General features: G+C 33.0%; 1 protein-coding gene across 1 annotated transcript in view; it reads left to right on the top strand.

The window, feature by feature from the left end:
- Window positions 1–20,347, top strand: part of LOC115887290 (discoidin domain-containing receptor 2-like) — a 523,559-nt gene that overhangs the window by 84,014 nt on the left and 419,198 nt on the right. Inside the window, exon 3 of the mRNA XM_030906681.1 lies at window positions 2,022–2,553. Coding sequence (XP_030762541.1) covers window positions 2,463–2,553 — 91 coding nt within the window. The 5' untranslated portion in view covers window positions 2,022–2,462. The remainder of the gene's footprint in view (window positions 1–2,021; window positions 2,554–20,347) is intronic.

Raw genomic sequence — 20,347 nt, 5'->3', positions numbered from 1 at the left:
TAATCGAATTATTTTATTTAAAAAAACGGTATGTGCTAATACAAAACAAACAAAAACAAAACACCACATACAAAAAAAAATAGAAAAGAACTATTTCTTACTTTCAAGCTTCTCGCATTTTATTATTATATTTATCAATATAACTTATGCACAAATACAAATTTGTAATATTCCACAATAAATAAAACAACATCAATAAAACGAACTATTTTATTAATAATAACACCACAGATCATACAGATTATAAACTTTGTTTTTTCATTATTGTTTTTCGTGGTTCCAATTTTCGGAATCGGGCACTAGTTAGGTTACTAGTTTGCGCACATAGCACGCCCACGTATGGCCTCTAAAATTGTGCACAGCGCCTGACCGGCACGGTTATTAGAGAGATATCAGAAAACCGAATAGCGTCATGCAGTATTTACGCGTACCTTATCATGGTTACGATCAAGTTACGATATGCGCGAGTCAATTTTTAACACAACACCCGCTAATAACGTTACCGCCTGATGTAATTTGCGGATCAATTACACCAAGCGCTATTTCTAAATAACGTTTAAAAATTGCTTAAATGGGCATGTGCGGGTATTTGACAACCGGGGCCGGCCGGCGAGATCTTTTATTTTAGGTTATGTTTGAATTGTTTTGAATTATTACATTAGTTTTATTGGTAATTTGGTATTTAAGTAGCTGGGATTAGTTTTAATTAAATAAATATGGCCCAAAATATGGATTCCACCTCTTCCAATATTAAAGAACCTATAAAGAGGCTTAGGTTTAAAGCAGATGACGACTTAGCTCTTCTAAGAGAATTTGTTGCTTGTTGCCCTAAACCCACTGGCAGACGTTGAACAATAAAGCACTGGAAATAAGCACTTTAGCCCTTTAGTTTTAAAATACCTAGTAAACAAAACAATTTAAAAGTTTTAAATTCAAAGTTAGGTTAAGTTTAAATAGCGGACGCGACGGGAACAGAATTCTTTCCGATCCGATAACTATAAATGAAGAGAGTTAATACCAGCTCACGTAAAGGAAATAACACCTGGCCTTATTAACGTCAATGCACGCTATTCGGTTTAGCGATATCTCTCTATTATGCTGTTTATTGTTATTTTAAGCCAGTTTATTTTTGCGCACAGGAAATTTTACTCGTTTGCACATCGTCATAAAAAACAATTTTCGTACCACGAATTAGGGATAAGATTTTTATCTGTATACATATAGTATACCTAATCTGTGATAACACTTACCGAATTTTATACCTTAAAGGTTGATTATATCACTTTAATCTTAATTTTTTTAAACCAGTACCTTTTGACATTATTTTTCTGCAGTACTAAAATCCATTATTTACCTATCGTGTGATGTCGTTATTTTACAGCTACTCCAGTTTTTAATATATTATGTTTAGTACGATCCTTGAACCATATACGAGATGCACTTATCTATGACGAGATGGTATACAATATACTTACAAACTTTATTGATGGTAACTTTATTGGTGTGTAAGGTTTTCTGCCTGGGCACCGAGTATTAACTATAAACTGTGCTCTGGGTCTATAGTTAATTTTCCCTCGATTTCTCCTCCACTTGATTTCAAAAGACACAAAACACACGTAAAAACACGAATCATAATGCATCATCTTCCAAAACGCAGGGAATTTGACATAAGTTGACACAAAATTGTAACCTATAATTTGGCAAGACTTTGACAATCCTCAAAAATCTAAAGGGGAGTTCATACGCATTGGGGTCCATTTATCGTTCATCTTTCCGTCAAACCAATAAAATTGAAATATGATCTGTCGTTTTTAAAATAAACCAATAAAACTGGTTTAAAACAACAAGAGACGACGCATGACGGATTTATATTTAAACCCATCCATATAACTTAAAAAATATTAGAAACTTTTTTTAGTAAAATAAATAGATTGGTATGGACGGAATTTTTAATTTATAAAAACAAACAAAAATATTAAAACAACAAACTCCTAATGCTAATCTATTTTTTTCTGTTACAGATCGTTCGTGAAGAAGGGTCATTTCGAGCGTCGCGTCGCATCGACCTAAGCGATCATAAAAATTTACGATATAGCCGATCGTATCAAAAAGTGCCCGAAGAACTGAGAGATTCGCCATGAGATAAGAATTTTAAAACCACGGACCAGATTCCGAACAACCGAAAGTATTAGCGGATCAGAAGAAATTCGACAAAAGGCCGATTACAATAAATTATAGTCGTTCGAAAAACAAAAAGAAGAATTTCAAAATAAACGGACTTGGAATTTTTTTATCCTTTCGGTAGAAGTGGTTAATTTAAAAAAGAAGCGGAAATAACCGACATGACTATTACTACGATTTGACGTTTCGGGAAATGGTGTGACTGTTTGGTGTAATCGAAATATGACTTTGAGTGACTTTCGGTAGTAAAAGTAGTGTCAATTTTCGAAATAGTTCAAAACATGGTGGGGATTAGAAGCATTACTACTTTTGTAGCAGTCTTATTTTGGTTGGTGCAGATTCATTGCTGTATGGGCTACAATGTGGATAACGGTAAGTTGTTATAATTATAAGGCATAACTAAAAGGCAATTCTAGAAACATACAAGGCGTTTCAAAAAAATGTGTTATCTCTCGTGGGGAAAATTTTCACTGAAAAATAAGATTTATTTAATCAACATAGGTCCAATTCTGCATTGCTTCGCTACAGGGGTTTAAATTCTTATTTTTTTTTCGATTTATTACAATTTTAGCTATTTTAATGATAATGATATTTTTTAGCGTGTCTTTAGCGATTCCAATGAAATATTGAGCAACAAAATTCTGTAGACCGTTTAATGCTGATTAAAAGTTGTGTCTTGATATTTTGTAGATCTCGGTCTCCTTAAAAATAAACGCAGTTTTATTAATTTGCCTAATAATAAGTCTATTACATAAGTATTTATTGATTCATCATCAAAAAATATGAAAAAAAGGTCCTATAAACATATAAAATTTATTTTAATTTTTATAATTGTGATTAATAAAAGTGCTTTAATCTCATCAAGGAGATAGAAATCGACAAAATATTAAGAGACAACTTTAAATCGGCATTAAATGGTCTCCACAATTTTGCTAATAGGAGAAAAAAGTAGGTGGTGCACATGTATTTTTTAGAAAAATATTTCAGTATAACCCATATGCACGTCTCTAATGCACTGTTTTTACTACTACTTTAACACTGTTTTAGCATTAAAATATGTCGCACTTATAGTAATTTTTTCCTTCAAAATTTCATTCGTATCGCTAAAAGTACATGGAAGAAAATTATTAAAGATCCAAAAAAAATAAAGATTTTAATCATCTGTAGCTATGAAATAACGCAGAATCGGACCCTATGTTGATATAAAAAATAAATCTCTCTAAAAAATAATTTTCACGTGAAGAATCTTCCCACGATAGATGGCATGCGTTCTGAAACACCCTGTATAACAACCATACCAGGTGACAAAAATTATTAAACTTACTGCCATTTCGTTGATTTCTATCGAATAAATTTTGAATATTACTTCTGGTTTGACCAAAAGTAAGGAAATTTAAATAACAACATTGTTAACTTCATTTGTTTGTTTTTAGTTTTTAGTTAGTCTAACACACGCCAGAAAATAAATTGGTACACACAATTTAATTATAATAAAAAAATGTGACTATGTGGGTGTTTGTTGTCTAGTGGCTCGATATTGGAGTTGATATTCCTGAAAATTGCTTTCAATTGGAACATTGGTGCAAACCTAAAGTATGTGGTAGGATGTATTTCATAAATTTCGGGAATATATAATAGTTTTTTTCGTTTTTTAAATGGAACAGTTAAAAATTCTAAAATGCTTTAAATACAAAAAAAAATCATTTTTTAATTCTCCATCTCACAAAGATTAAAGCGAATTAAAAAATACCAACAGAGTGTTATTTATTAACAAAAATAATAACAGGGTGTTCCATTAAAAAAAGAAGAAAAACTATTTTATATTTTAGAAAGTTTGGCATAGCATTTTGAACACCCTGTATGGTTTAAGATTACGATATTTATAGCAAAGTAAGTACAGACCAACTATAGTAAATACTTAGTAATATCTTAGGATTATGTAAAGTGGTCAGAAAGGAAGCCAAAAAAGCAATAATATACATGGTGTTCCATTTAAAAAAATCATCTCGATCGACTCACACTTTTTTGAGCCACCCTGTAGACGTTAAAATATTTTCCTATTCATAAATATACGTAAAAATTAGGTGTTGATTAAATATGTAATGAGCGTGATAATCTTGCAGCCGGATCTTAGACTAATAGGACCGTATCTTATTTCAAATTTCCAATAATCCTGTCCCTTTTGTTTTTAAAGAGGATTGAGAAAATATTTGGCTCATTTTTTAAGTTCAGACAGTTGATACCATTTCAACGCAATTTTTTCCCGCAAACCGCTGAAGATTTCCGAAAACAAGCCGCGTTAAAAAATAGCTTTTTCAACTAAGTTTTCGCATTGATAACGTCCCGTTACATTGATAAATCACTTCATACTTTTGTTTACTCGAATAATACAAGAATAGCAGGCTGATTTTTTCGCTTGACGTCAAAGTAAAAGTCGATTTTTTATAAAGTTTTTCTCTCGGTGTGACGGTATGGGAGAGGGTCCCGGAAGCCGATAGAAAGTAATTAGTTTTCCAGATAAAGAGAAAACTTTGTGTCGAAAAGTAAATTTGCAAAGAGGGTCTAATTGAAAATCGAACATGATAAATGATTGGTGAGTTTCGAGAGATGGGGCAAGTTTTTAATTAAAAGATTGGCAAAGTTATTTTGGATTTATTTCTAAGACCTTGAAAAATCGTAAGATTTCACATGTTGATCCAGACAAAGTTGGAAAACTTCGGATAAAAAGCATTTTACTATCTAAATGAATCATTCCTTAGAAATAAGTTGGCTTTATTTATTTATATCTATTTATAACAGAGGTTGGTTCTCTATCTACAATATCAGTCGTATAACTGGGTACCGGTCCAGCGCACTCAAGGATGAGATGCTCTGGTGTTTCCCTATTTACCCCACAGAATCTGCATTTGCCGTTGTTTCTTAGCTTCAGTCTACTGAGCTTTTCATTGAGGACATAGTGTCCTGTTAGTACCCCTTGAAAATCAGGGAATTGTTCTTATTTAAATCAAAGAAAATCTTTGATTTTTCTCGATCGGAAGTCCTGAATGTTTTCGAATGTATTAGACCTTTGGAGGATCTCCATTCCAGGTTGCGGATAGAGTCTTGCAGGTTCTTGAGTTCTCTTTTAAGTTGGTTTCCACTTGAGAATCAAAACGGTTTTGGTCCAGTTAGTGGGACGTTTGCCCCTTTTTTAGCTAGATCGTTTGCTTTTTCATTACCTTCTTCCCTTGGTGGGTTGCTGAGTGGGCACCCAGATTAGGAGGACTTTATTTTATTTGCCTAATTTGTTCCGATTTTCTATGCATGTTTTGATAGTTACTGAGCCGATCGCTCTTAAGACTGTGCAAGATAGTGTAATAGATTGTCCCTCTGTCTTTGTTGTTGACAACCACATCAATGTGGTTCAAGTTGGTACTATTCCTGTTCTTTGGGTATCTTTATTTTCTTTTTTACTTTTACCTTAATCCTTGCAAAATAATTAAATTATTTTGATAGTTTTCATTAATTTTTTTAGAAATGTACCTTCAGGTATATTTTTTCTCTACGATCCTATATACAATATCTACTAAGGGTCGGCATTAGAGCAACGGACGGCAAGGCTAAACCTATGCAAAGTCCAGAGACTAGCATGTGTTTGCATCACAGGAGCCATGAGAACCTGTCCAGCAGCAGCAATGGAGGTCATTCTAGATCTAACACCACTGCACATTGTCATTGGTAGATATGCCAATGCGACAATGATTAGAATGGTCACTAACGGAATTAGTACTGGGAGAATTGTCAGATCAGGGGCTTGGAACACCCTCAAAAAGGAAATACAACTCATGCAACTCCCAGTGGACGATATGCCAAGAACGTACAACTTTGACAAACATGTCAATGTAGTATTGAGCAATAAGAAGGATTGGAAGAGCGAAACGCTTGCCCAGCAGTTAAAAGACCATACCATAACTTGGTATACTGATGCTTCCAAAACCAATACGGGAACAGGGATCGGAGTGTTTGCGCCGAGAGCTAATTACTCCGAACCAATGGGCACTTACCCTAGTATCCTACAGGCAGAAATCTACGCTATCGAGAGATGCGTACAACTTATCTTAGATAGGAACTATCGGAAACAAGAAATAGCCATCTTATCTGATAGTCAAGCAGCGTTAAAGGCGATCAACTCAGTATCAATCAATTCGAAATTGGTCAAAGAATGCATAGAGAAGCTGAATAAATTAGGCAAAGAAAACAAAGTCCTCCTACACTGGGTGCCTGCTCACCAAGGGATAGAAGGCAATGAAAAAGCAAATAATCTAGCTAGGAAAGCAGCGAACACTCCACTAACTGAACCAGAACCGTTCTGCTTTCCAAGTGGTAACCAACTCAAGGCGGAACTCAAGAACTTGGAAGATTCCATCCGCAACCTGGAATGGAAATTTTCCAATGGTCTAAGACACTCGAAGAAGTTTCTGAGGGCTTATGATGAAGAAAAATCACAGATCTTCCTGGGTCTGAGTAAGAACAATCTTCGGATTGTCACGGGGTTTTTAACAGGACACTGTCTCCTCAACGAACACCTCAGTAGATTGAAACTAAGAAGAAACGGCGAATGCAGATTCTGTGGGGAAGATGGGGAAACACCAGTACACCTCATCACTGAGTGCGCCGAGATGACAACCATTCGTGCCATGAATTTTGGTACGACTTATATTGGAGATGGAGAACTACCCTCTATAAAACCGTCCCAGATACTGGCTTTTGTCAAAGCCCTGGGACTGTATGATGAGTTATGATTCAAGAAAGGGGGACACAATGGATCTGTAAGGTCGAAGTGATTAACCCCCCTCCCACTCATTCTAAATTCTAAAAAAATTCTAAAAAGGGTCGGCATTTCTGGTCTTGGGTGCGTCACACGCTTAGTAAAATAAGGTGTACTGAATAAAGACAGAAGGCGAGTATTTTCCCAAGCGCATGGAATCTGGCGTCAGATTAAGTAGTTATGTAATAAATACTTCGTATTTTTGCTTACTTCGACCACAGATTAGGTATCCTATAAGTATACAGATACAAATCTTGTCCCTAATTCGTGGTACGAAAGTTGTTTTTTATGACGATGTGCAAACGAGTCAAATTTCCTGTGCGCAAAAATAAACTCGCGTAAAATAACAATAAACAGCGTAATAGAGAGATATCTCTAAACCGAATAGCGTGCATGGACGTTAATAAGGCCAGGTGTTATTTCCTTTACGTGAGGTGGTATTAACTCTCTTCATTTATAGTTATCGGATCGGAAAGAGTTCTGTTCGCGTCGCGTCCGCTATTTAAACTTAACCTAACTTTGAATTTAAAACTTTGACATTGTTTTGTTTACTAGGTATTTTAAAACTAAAGTGCTTATTTCCAGTGCTTTATTGTTCAACGTCTGCCAGTGGGTTTAGGGCAACAAGCAACAAACAACAAATTCTCTTAGAAGGGCTAAGTCGTCATCTGCTGTAAACCTATGACTCTTTATAGGTTCTTTAGTATTGGAAGAGGTGGAATCCATATTTTGGCCTATATTTATTTAACTAAAACTAATCCCAGCTACTTAAATATCAAATTACCTAATAAAACTAAAGCAATAATTCAAAACAATTCAAACATAACCTAAAATAAAAGATATCGCCGGCCGGCTCCGGTTGTCAAATACCCGCACATGCCCATTTAAGCAATTTTTAAACGTTATCAGAGGTTATTTAGAAAGAGCGCTTGGTGTAATTGATCCGCAAATTACGTCAGGCGGTAACTTATTAGCGGGTGTTGCGTTAAAATTGACTCGCGCATATCGTAACCATGATAAGGTACGCGTAAATACTGGATGACGCTATTCGGTTTTCCGATATCTCTCTAATAACTGTGCCGGTCAGGCGCTGTGCACAATTTTAGAGGCCATAAGTGGGCGTGCTATGTGCGCAAACTAGTCACCTAACTAATGCCCGATTCCGAAAATTGGAACCACGAAAAACAATAAAGAAAAAACAAAGATTATAATCTGTATAATCTGTGCTCCGACTTACTAGATTGCCATAACGACTCACTCCTATATATGTAAACGCCGACCTAATGGTTCGCTTGCCAGCGGGGTATATAGCTTCATATTCTCTCGATTCAGTTTGATATTCTCTTTTATATATTATATTGACCCATCTGTTAAGGCAGGTCTGTTTTATTTAAGTAAGAAAATTGCTAAGTTTATTTTTTTATAATTTTTATCATGGTCGTATGAGAGAAATACAGTATTAATTATTTTCAAATAAAAATATCTACTAATTTACTCTCAAATAAAATATTTGCTTATATTACAAAAATAATAAATGTAATCTTTACTGAAGAACATCTGAAATGTCTATTTCTTAATTATAAGTAAATAATTACACTCAAGATTGTTCAAATAGGTAAATATTATATTTCCATAAAAATGGTATTAACTTCACCTTTTTTCACTAAGTGTGTTTATATTTCATTATAAAATTTATTTAAACATATTTTAATTATTTGAGTACGTTATAACTTTTTTGAATGTAGTTAACATTTTCTTGAAGTGGACAAGAATAATAATTAATTAAATAAACAAATTAGTGTTTTTAATAATTTTACATGCAATGTGTTCAATAAAAAATAAATTTGTTGTTACCAAACCAAACAAAACTAAACTGTGGAGTGCCGGCAGCGCCTTATATAACTCAACGGACGTTTCTGGTACTTTCGACAATTATCTGTGGTATTCTTTTTGGTTCTAGCAATTTTCTTTGTCTGGTTCGGGATTTTCAATGAAAGTTTAAAGCTTCATTCAGAACCTCGCAATTAGTGGAATAAATTAGTGGTTTCACTACTAAATCATTCACAATGTTTAAAAACACAATTAAAATTAATAGAATATCCTAGCAACAGCTTGTGTTAGTCAGTTGTATCCATAAAGAAAGTCTAATATTTAGCTTCTAAAACCATCAACTTTTGATTTCTAACCACAATTTCTCTTAACGGAAGATAATCAAAGGCCAAAATGACATTTTTCACAAATTTTGAAGTATAATTAATGGAACAATCAAAAGTTTGATAACTTTTTCTACTAATTGAAAATGTCTAGCGCAAATTTTGACGTTCTGAATGCTTACATTGAAATTAAAGGAACTTCTACGCTAATTGAAACCACTAATTCCGAGGTTCTGAATGAAGCTTAAGCGATGGAGACTCATGTCGCCATACACCTTGACAATTTCTATTTTGCATTTTTTTTATTTATCCATTATATACATATATGATAGACTGGGTGTTTCTCAAAAGTGGCTCACCGTTAGATATAACTTTTTTTTCAGATAAATTTTTCAAACTGACTTGTTTGAGACGCAGCTCTGTATCGTATTAATATCAACTATAATGTATTTTAAGTAGCAGTTGAGTTTTAAATATATTTTCTAATAAGAAAATTGATTAATGAACCTTATCTCACAAAAATAATAGTTTTAAAGCTTCAATGTTTTTAATAACATGCCATATTTGGTCTTTATTTTCTAAAGATATAGGTAGTTTTGAAATAAAATCTGTCATTCTATTAAGGATGTTCCGCATATTTAGTCAAGTTAACTAAATTACTTCCTACATGTTTGTCCCAGTTAGAAAGTTTTTAAATACGTTTTATAATTTGTAGGAAAGGAAAGTTAGTTACCAAACACGGAACTTCTCATATTTTGCACTATAGATACTCTAAGTTTGATATACGCTATTATAGAGTACTATGTGTAATTATAATTATCTTAAGATTACTTATTATCAAGTTAACTTCAGAAAATGTATGTAATATATAAAACTACAAACAATACACTGTTGTAGGTTCTATGGTAGGGGGGAAGTTAATCACCGCGACCTTATAGATCTATTGTCCCCTTTTCTTGAGTTATAACTCATTATATAGTATCAGGGCATTAACAAAAGCCAGTATCTGAGACGGTTTTGCAGAGGTTAGTTCTCCATCTCCGATAGCAGTCGTACCAAAGTTTATGGCACGGATGGTGGTTGTCTCGGCGCACTCAGTGATGATGTGTCCTGGTGTTTCCCCGTTTTTCCCACATAATCTGCATTCGCCGTTGTTTCTTAGCTTCAATCTATATACTGGGGTGTTCATCGAGGAGACAATGTCCTGTTGAAAACCCCGTGACAATGCGAAGAATGTTCTTACGAATCAAGAGATATTTTTGATTTTTCTCGGTCGTAAGTTTTGAGAAATTTCTTGAGAAAAATCAGACCGTTGGAGCATTCCATTCCAGATTACGGATGAAGTCTTCCAGATTCTTGAGTTCCGCTTTAAGTTGGTTTTCACTTGCGAGGCAGAACGGTTCTGGTTCAGTTAGTGGAGTGTTCTCTCCTTTTTTAGCTAGATCGTTTGCTTTTTCATTATCTTAACTAAAAGTCAACATCTTCGACCAAACCACCATAAAAAAACGATTATTAATTGATAATTGGTTATAATTGGTTATTGATAATAAATCAGTTGTTTATCCAGTGGTGTCTTAAGTACCTAGAAAAATAATAATAAAAATAAAAATGTCTTATTTTGATACCACACTCTGTATCAATATTTATCAAAATTAGAACTTAAGTATCTTGGGTAAGGAGAATTTAATATAATTTATCAGATTTGAAATAAATACTGTCCTAAGGGTAGTTTACTCTTGACTCGAAAAATATCAAACCCCATTAAAACGTACGTCTATGAGGTATCGCATTTCTCACCCTGGGCAAAATGTACGTCTTATAGCCATACAGCTTCCTGCTAAAAATGAAAAATATCGCTCAACAAACAATCAAGATATTGGCTTGTATCCATCTTAAGTGGGACACCCTGTATATAAAATAGTTTATATCAAGTTAGTAAAAACTAATTATTTTTTGTGTACTAAACAGCTCCTTTAGAAAGGCTTGAATCATTCTTAAAAGATATAAAATAGATGTAACAAATTATATTATAACACCGTATATCTGTGCTTTGCGTAGTCTCTATCTTATGCACACCATACAGTTTTCTAGAAGCAATATATAACAAGAACCGCAAGATAGTGTGCTACATTTGGTGGTTAAAAATCAGCTTGCAGCGCCATCTCAGCAGGTGGTTAAAAAGAGCGGCACGATTTCTCTGCCATCGTTTGTATTTTATATTTATCGTCCTCAAGTATGAGATATTTTTAAAGGATGTACACGAGACTCTCCGGAACTGATCGATTGCTGACGCTCTCTGAATTTTAAATCGCCTTTCTTTTGTGGACAGTCGTGCTCGAATGCGAAACACTACAGAATATTTTGCAGACTGTTTTCCAGTTAAATAATTTTTTGGCTATTTAAAAAAAAATTGGTGACTTTTAATATTCGAACAGAAATAAGTGAGATTTCATAGAAGTTTTAGTCTAAGAGCTGGCTACATAAAAAAACCTTATCATCGTTACATGGCTAAATTTTCTTGTGAAGTATCCTTTCGTGTAGCCATTATGAAATAGTCATGTCTGCCAGCGCGATTTCGGGGCTTAAAGCGGGGGCGGCCAATCGAAAGGGTGAAATTTTGACACTAAAAATATTATAAGGTACACGAGTTATAATTGCGAAAATAGCTTTTATTTATTACTAGCGTGTACCAGCTACTTCGTTCGCGTCGAATTAATCATTTGTAATGGTGATGATAAAGCAAAGCAAGAATTTCCATTAACATAAAAACTGGATAAAATTTTCTCACATTTATGTCAGCATGAGAAAAAAAAAAATATGGCGATATTATTATATAACTTGGTAATATTTGAGGGGTAGTTTCATCTCGTTGGAATTTGACTTTCGAAAAATCCGTTTGCCAAAAATAAGCTTTTTACGTCAAGCAATTTCAGCAGAATCGTGGTTAAGAAATTACCCAACTTTTTGGAACACCCTGTATCATTTTTTAAAGAATTTCAAAATATGTAAAAAACCAAATAAATTATGCTTGTCCAAGCGTTTTCCCGAAAGACTAACCGTTTTTTAAATAACAAATATTGTATTATTTGAGGGGCGTTTTCACCCTCTTGGAATTTGAGATTCGAGAAACCCCTCCTTATCGAACCTCTACACCCCACAGTCAATCCGTTTGCCAAAAATCAGCTTTAAACGTCAAACAGTTTGAGCAGAATCGTGATTACTCAATGGTCATATTTTATGAAGCACCCTGTATAAATTTATAAAAAATCTTAAAATATGTAAAACAACAAAATAAAATATATGTGTTTAAGAGTTTTTTTCTGAAAAACTCACCGGTTTTTAAATAAAAAATATTTTAATATTTGAGGGATAGTTTCACCCCCTTAGAATTCGAGTTTAGAAAAATCCCTTCTTATCGAACCTCTACACCCTAAAGTCAATCTGTTTTCCAAAAATTAGCTTTTTACGTCAAGCGCTTTAAGCAGGATCGTGATTAATCAATGAACAGACTTTTTGAAACACCCAGTATACATTTTTAAAAAATCTTAAAATATGTAAAAAAACAAAATAAAATATACGTGTTTAAGCGTTTTTTTGGAAACTTGACCGTTTTTTAAATGAAAAATATTGTAAAAATTTGAGAGGTGGTTTCACCCTCTTGGAATTGGAATTTTGAAAAATCCCTTCTTATCGAACCTCTACACCCTAGAATCAACCTGTATGCCAAAATTAAGCTTTTTACGTTGAGTAGTTTGAGCAGGATCGTGATTAATCAGTATGTCAGTCACTTAAGGATTTTATATATTAGTATAGATTAAGGAACGGGGAAAATTGTTGGCAGACTATTCTCGTCACATTCAAGCGAAAGAGCCGATTGGTGGAATGTCATTTATTTATTTTAAAAGCCGTATACAAAAGGGCAGACAAAAAGATCGTGGCTAAATCAGTATAGATAAATCATGTATACCATTATATTATAAATATATTTTTTTATGATTTCAATAACAGAAATCATACATTTACTATTCTGTCTCATTATTTGTATCTGACTCGTCGTATTGCAGATACTCTCGAAAACGAGTCTTCCTCTGAGTCAATATCTGCACCGTAAAATTTTTGTAGACTTCATGTATTATGTTTCAATTGATAACGCGGAAAACGCTTTTTTTCATATATTATTGACAGTAGAAAAACATTCAAATGGCTGTGCTGGGTGTTTTAAAGAATATGTTATATTGTTTTTCTATCCTTCCTATTATTAAACGTTTCTTTGAAATACCTCGTATTTTATATTTTTATATTGATGTCGTCATTAATTGTAAACCTATGCCCCATAAATTTATGATGATTTATTGTTCATCGATTTTTATTCTTGCTACATTCACCAATTGCCAATTGCAGAAGTAAAATTCATTCTTAGAACTTACCTCTGCAATATATACAATTACTACAATATTTTGGTTAACCGTTTTCTTTTTATTTCAATATTGCCTTTTTAATAGAAAATATTTGCCTAAAAGCTGAAATGAAGACTTGGCAACCATGCAAATGGTCCACACAACATCATCTTTGCAGGTGTTTTGAAAGAAAAATACGATTTTGGTTTGGGTCTTATATTTATCGTCTTTATGGCAACTTTTTTCGAAAATATACACGCGACTCTCTCGAACGAATCGAATGCTAACGTGCTCTGAATTCCAAAACAGCTTCGATGGATGGCTGGTTTTCGGTCAGACATATATCCGCTCAAACTACTGCTATTTTGTACAAAGAATTATGTAAAAGTCGGTAAGTATATTGATATCTATTAACGAAAATTATAGTTGATTAATATTATATTTATCTACGTCAGTGAGTTAAGAAGCTCTTAACTCACGTATTTTGAGTGAGTTAAGAGCTTCTTAACTCACGCATTTTCATTACCGCACTCCTTGTTTAGATGACTACCAAAGAGAAAACAATATTTTGTAAAACATTTATTTTGCACTAAATTGGAAAAATATGTTATGAGTACCTTTTCATTTCCATAGTTGTGTACTTTTTTCGGTACACCATTTTTCATATTTAGAGTATGTATATTCATACTTATGTTTTGATCTTGCTGGAAGCAATCCAGAAATGGCTCTGAATGCCTCTTCTTCAATGTCAAAGGGAATACTTTCCGAATCGCTTATTTTTTAAACTAGTGACATCAATATTATTTACTGTCATATTGACATTGCCATGCATGGTTTGAACAAAGGTATTAAGGTAATTAATTTTTAGGATAGGTATATAGTTAAGTACAATAATTTTTAAAATTGATTGTGTGTTTTTATTTAGACGTAGATAAAGTATTGTACAATACACGCGAGTTAACTCCATTAAGATACTTGCGTGGTTACACAACTCGTGCTACGCACTCGTTGTGCAACTTTCACACGCGTATCTTAATGATGCTGTTAACTCACTTGTATCGTAAATATCTATTATTTAATTACATTTTGTGAATGAAGTAAGTATTTCATTACAAGACATAGTCTACGATCTTTAAATTGTCAGCTTGGCAAGAGTCGATTTTTGACCCAAAAAATTCTATTTTTTTAATTTATTGTACTGAATCAATCCAGTAAACTGATATTTCACCCTTGAAAGTCAAGATTCAATATTTAATATTTTGCTAACTACTATAAAGCATAAATAAGCATTATCCAGGGTGTCCCAGAAATAAGTGCAAGTATTTTAAGGGGTGGTAGATCTCGGTAAAAGAAACATATTTTCTCTTTATCGTTTTTCAAATAAGTCCAAAATAACGGAGTTATTTTACTTTGAAAATTTCCAAAAAAATAATTTTTTGCTAAAATTTTGAGAACCACTGGATCTTTTCTGGAATTACTTTTTTGTAAATTTAAACTATGCAACCTATGTTGCTGTATTATCAAGAAATTATGTTTTTTAATTAAAACTAAAATAATTTTTTTCAAAAAATTCCGAATTTTCAAAAAAAAAATTCGCCAAAAAAACCTCATAGGAGTGTTTCTGGGGTTGAGCTATACTACCAGTTAAAATACTTGCACTTATTTTTGGGACACCCTGTATATTAATATCTCATTAATTTACTTTTAACGGTTTCGCAAGTATTCGTGTTTTTATTACATATTATGGCTTTTTCAGTGGTAAAATACCAGACTGATATTGACACAAGATACAGATTTTGAAATACTTTAAATACAAAAAATGTTCATTTTTTAATTCTTCATCTAACAAAGGAATAATATACAGGGTGTTAGATTTAAAAAAACCAAGAAAAATGATTTTATATTCAGGCGGTGCCGGGCCCCCCTATGTACTGCTGAGCACCCCCCAGAAAAATCTTGAATTATGACTCTTGGCTACGTATTAATTATTTGCTTGTGATGTACTAAAAATGACGTTTTCTAGTTTTGTTTAGTTAATATTATTTTGTTGAGTTCAAAAAATGTGTTAATTTTTATTTTTTCAGAAAATTTGTAGGTATTTAAATAATCTACGGGAACACGGTTTGATAACCAAGTCTATGAAATTTACTGATAGAGAAATTCATGTAAACGTTTTATTAAAAAAACGTGTTTTTTAAATTATTCTTCATTTTTTAAACACCAAAAGATCTAGACCCCCCTGGCTCATCACCGGGCCCCCCCTAGGATGAGTTGCTAGTTACGCTAATGGTCAAACAAGGTTCTGACCGAAAAATAATCTTTTAGGAAAATCTGCTCACGAAATTATTACACAGAGTGTTTTAAAAATAGGGCAAACAACAACTCTTCGATTAACCCTGTATAATAAGTAAAATACTAAAGTTTATAATAAACTGAGTTTAGGAATTAAAGCTGATATATTTATGTACAGTTTGCCAAAAAAGTAAGAAAATAGAGCTAAAAATATAGCATTTTAAACTAGACCAAAAATGTTTCCGTTGCGTTTTTTTGCAGTTTTTGAGTATTAATATGATTTGAAATCGGAGCTATAAAATGTTCTCAGAAAACATTTATGGTAAAATATATTTTTATATGAGAAACATATATTGACGTGACAGCACAAAGAAAATTTGAAGATATGTGTTAGTGTATAGCCAGAAACCTAACAGTAACAAACATTTCATGTCATAGTGAAATAGATATTCCATTTTCTGGCATCAAAAGAAATTTAAAAACCACGGCCTGTATAGGTATCACTCGGAAAACTTTCCTATGTTCGGAATTCTCTTCCTTTATTGCCATTTTCTTCTATTTTCTTTCCCCTACCTCTATTTTCCTTTGTGATGTGGATAAGCGACATTCTAGAATAAAATAATATTTAGCTTTCAAAAGAGCCACTTTAGTCCATATTAGACTAAGGAGTTTCTCGAATAATTTGTGAAAGATATGCATTTGTGCGGAATTTTTAGGGAATTAAGAGCTTTCGGTTTGTATGGTAGATATTTGATAGAAACTTTTACAATATTTGTAAAAATATCTTATTGATGTAAATATTATGCGCTTTTTGAATTGGGAAGTATTAGGTTTATTTTAGCAAGAACATTTTTGGTATTTGACATTGTAATTATAGACACCTACCCTAGGTGGAGGGAGCAGCATCTCTACAATTTTTTGAATCAGGGCAAAGACTTGATAGTAGCGCCCCCTTTCTCGTGTTTTGAAGTTAAACTTCAAAATTAACAATTACTGTCTGTGTGGTAAAACCAACAAGTTTCAAACTTTCTCTATATGATTATTATTTATTTTTTGTTTTTAATTTTTACTTATGTTAGTTTTATTAAAATCAAAGAAGCGATTACTATATATGACTAACATCTACAGATGCCTGAGCAATACCATTTATTTATATTAGACTATATTAAAAATGCCTAGATTTGTTTGTCTATGTGCCCAGATCATCGCCATAAGTTTAGCATTAAAAAATATGTTTCCAACATCACGACATTCCGTTTTCAAACCTTTTTTATTGCACTTATGGTTATGAAACGTTCAATAGGTTGGTCTTTCTCGAGGACCTTACTTTGTGCCCCCCATGCGCATTAAAAGTTGCACGTATTTCCAAAATAATCACAAAAATTATACGGTTTATAAAATACAAATTATACATTATTATGGAAACCAACTTTTCATTGTCATTATATTATTATAATCTTGTCATAATCATATGTCATAATTTGGTCATAATTTTATTTCCATTGTGTAACGATGCTGGTTTTTCGCGTTTTTTATTTTAAAAATTGTATTAATTACTCTTTTATCTACCGTTTTTATATAGCCAAGGATGCAAGTGTATTCAGCGAGAAGTTAATTTTAAGTTTGTGCAATTATATTTCTGTTTTTTAAAACAGTATAACAACTAATATAAAATAGTATAACAAATAACAACTAATATAAAGGTCCCCGAATTATCTTTCATAAGCAAGTAAAGTATACAGTTGTTATTTTATTTATATTAAACCACATGCATAATTTCTGGTTAGATTTCCTAAGAATATTGATATTCGTACGGAGTGGTTAAATGTATTTTTTATATAATTTAATTTTTGTGACAGTAAACATGCAATTTATTGTTCAAATATATGCATTTTCCAAATTATATTGTCGCGACCTAGCTGGGGGTTATTTGCTAGGATCGCTATACCAGGTTCTCTCTTTTAATCAAACAACCATTAGAAAAAATAAATGTTCAAATTTGGGGCGTGGGCGCTAGGTTCTCGACAAAGATAGACACAGATAGACAAAGTAAAAGTACCGCGTCTGCAACAAAAAAAGAAGATAAAAATTAAAAAAAAGTTATTACTCTTCAAAATAGTTAAAACACATGTAGCCCTTACAAATAGCAGTCATATTGACATCAAAATCAAATTTCTCGTGTCAAAAAACTCCCAGACACCAATTTTCATTCAAATATTGACGGTACTTCAGAAATTATTTGAGAAAAATCGAAATAAAAATGAAACTTCTAGACACTGTATCTCCGAAACTACGCATTTTAGGACATACATTTATACGAACTTTTTTACTTATTTTTATCTGCAGAATATGCTGCTGAAGTTTCCGGAATACAGTTCGGACTAGCCTGTATATGATCTAGGTAAAAATGCCTCATTTATTTTTCGTTTAAAGGCAGGCTATAGGTTCCTTCATCATAATTTTTGCGTTGTGAAATCTACACTGTGCTCTGTATCCCCGGTATATTGTTTATTTACCCCTTTACCATTTTCTCCCTGTTTTGAAATTTTATGCACCAAGCTCACTCAAGAGTCACTCTCCCCATATATGAAAACCGTGGCAAATATTTACAGACCTCCTCACTTTACCGCGACGTCGCGCATTTCAAACACGTCGCGATTTTTTCAAGAGGGGCGCTTACCACCGTCGTGCATTGTAAATAGGAACAAGAGGCCAGAATTCACCCCTTTCGTAGCGCCCTACGTATCAACCCCTCCGTGCAATTGCCTTTCCCGGAGATAATACAAAAAGTAAAGCACGTAATACGATCGCGCCGGAAGGGGTAAGTCCCATCTGAGACAGGTTCATTAAGGAACGAGTAGTGCTCTAACGTGGTAAATTTCAAAGTCACGTAGATCACATATGAGCGTGTAATGGCTCGAGTTAAGCGGACGAATCTGTTTATTTCTATTTTTTATTTCTATGATTTTGTCTGGAATTTGAGTTTGAAACATGTCAAGAATGATTTTGTTGACATACTAACTGCGTAAAATCGAAACGGAAACCAGCTTGTCCTTTGCGTACGATCTATCAGAGAAGAAAAAAACATGAAAAAATGGAAAAAACAACTTTTTGTTAATAAATAATTAAATACTATTTGTTATGATTAGAATGAAGAATTATATGGAAGGAAGGTTAATCACCGCGACCTTACAGATCTGCAGTGTCCGTCTTTCTTGAGTTATAACTGATCATACAGCCTCAGGGCTTTGACAAAAACCAGTATCTGAAACGGTTTTATAGAGGTTAGTTCTCCACCTCCAATATACGTTGTACCAAAGTTCATGGCACGAATGGTTGTCGTCTCGCCGCACTCAGTGCTGAGGTCTTTTGGACTTTCTCCATTTCCCCTACAGAATGTGCATTCGCCGTTGTTTTTTAGCTTCAACCTATTGAGATGTTCGTTGAGGAGAGAGTGTCTTGTTAAAAACCCCGTAACAATTCGAATATTGTTCATATTTAAATCAAAGAAAATCTTTGATTTTTCTCAGCTGTAAGTTCTGAGAACTTTCTTCGAATGTCTTAGACCGTTGAAAGATTCCCATTCCAGGCTACGGATGGAGTCTTGAAAGTTCTTAAATTCCTCTTTAAGTTGGTTGATCTTATCTGATAGTCAAATAGCAATAAAGGCGATCAACTCAGTAACCAACTCGAAACCAGTAACCAACTCGAAACACCCTATATACATTTTTAAAAAATCTTAAAATATATAAAAAAACAAAATAAAATATACATGTTTAAGCGTTTTTTCGGAAACTTGACCGTTTTTAAAATAAAAAATATTGTATTTGAGGGGTGGTTTCACCCTCTTGGAACAGGAGTTTCGAAAAATCCCTTCTTATCGAACCTCTACACCCTAGAATCAACCTGTATGCCAAAATTGACCTTCTTACGTTGAGTGGTTTGAGCAGAATCGTGATTAATCAGTATGTCAGTCACTTAAGGATTTTATATATTAGTATAGATTAGAATTAATTCTGGTTTGGAAAACCTAAGGTAGAAAAATATATGCCAACTTCTCACATTTTAAATGATTTGGTAAATAAAAGAATAAGCATCTTATCGGTGTTTAAAATAATATTCAAATTGTTGACTTTATTGCTTTTAAAGAAATCAAGTGAATCACAAACCAGCGACTTTTTTAAGTTATAAATTATGTAAATAAGAGGATACATAACAGTGATAGTTGTCTTTCATTTTAATTAACAGATAAATTGTATTTTCTGTCATTTCCGGATATCGTCAGTCGCAATCTTCCTTGACTGATTGGACAGACTTTATACAGAGTATATCTGCTATACATCAGATCTAAAACTTGAATGTTTAAAATCTGTAGGTAATTTAAGACTAGTTCTTTTATTCACTGTAATCTGCCCACTTGAAAACTCAACATCTGTCTGTCGTTCATTGTACAGAAAATCGTGTTGAACCTTCTTTCTTTCTTTAATAGAAAAAATGTACCTGCAAATATACAATAG

Source organism: Sitophilus oryzae, unplaced genomic scaffold (genome assembly GCF_002938485.1).
Source record: "Sitophilus oryzae breed Bouriz unplaced genomic scaffold, Soryzae_2.0 scaffold_562_pilon_pilon, whole genome shotgun sequence".
NCBI classification, from domain to species: Eukaryota; Metazoa; Arthropoda; class Insecta; order Coleoptera; family Curculionidae; genus Sitophilus; species Sitophilus oryzae.
Note: the sequence above shows the minus strand (reverse complement) of the source record. Positions and strands in the feature narration are given on the sequence as shown.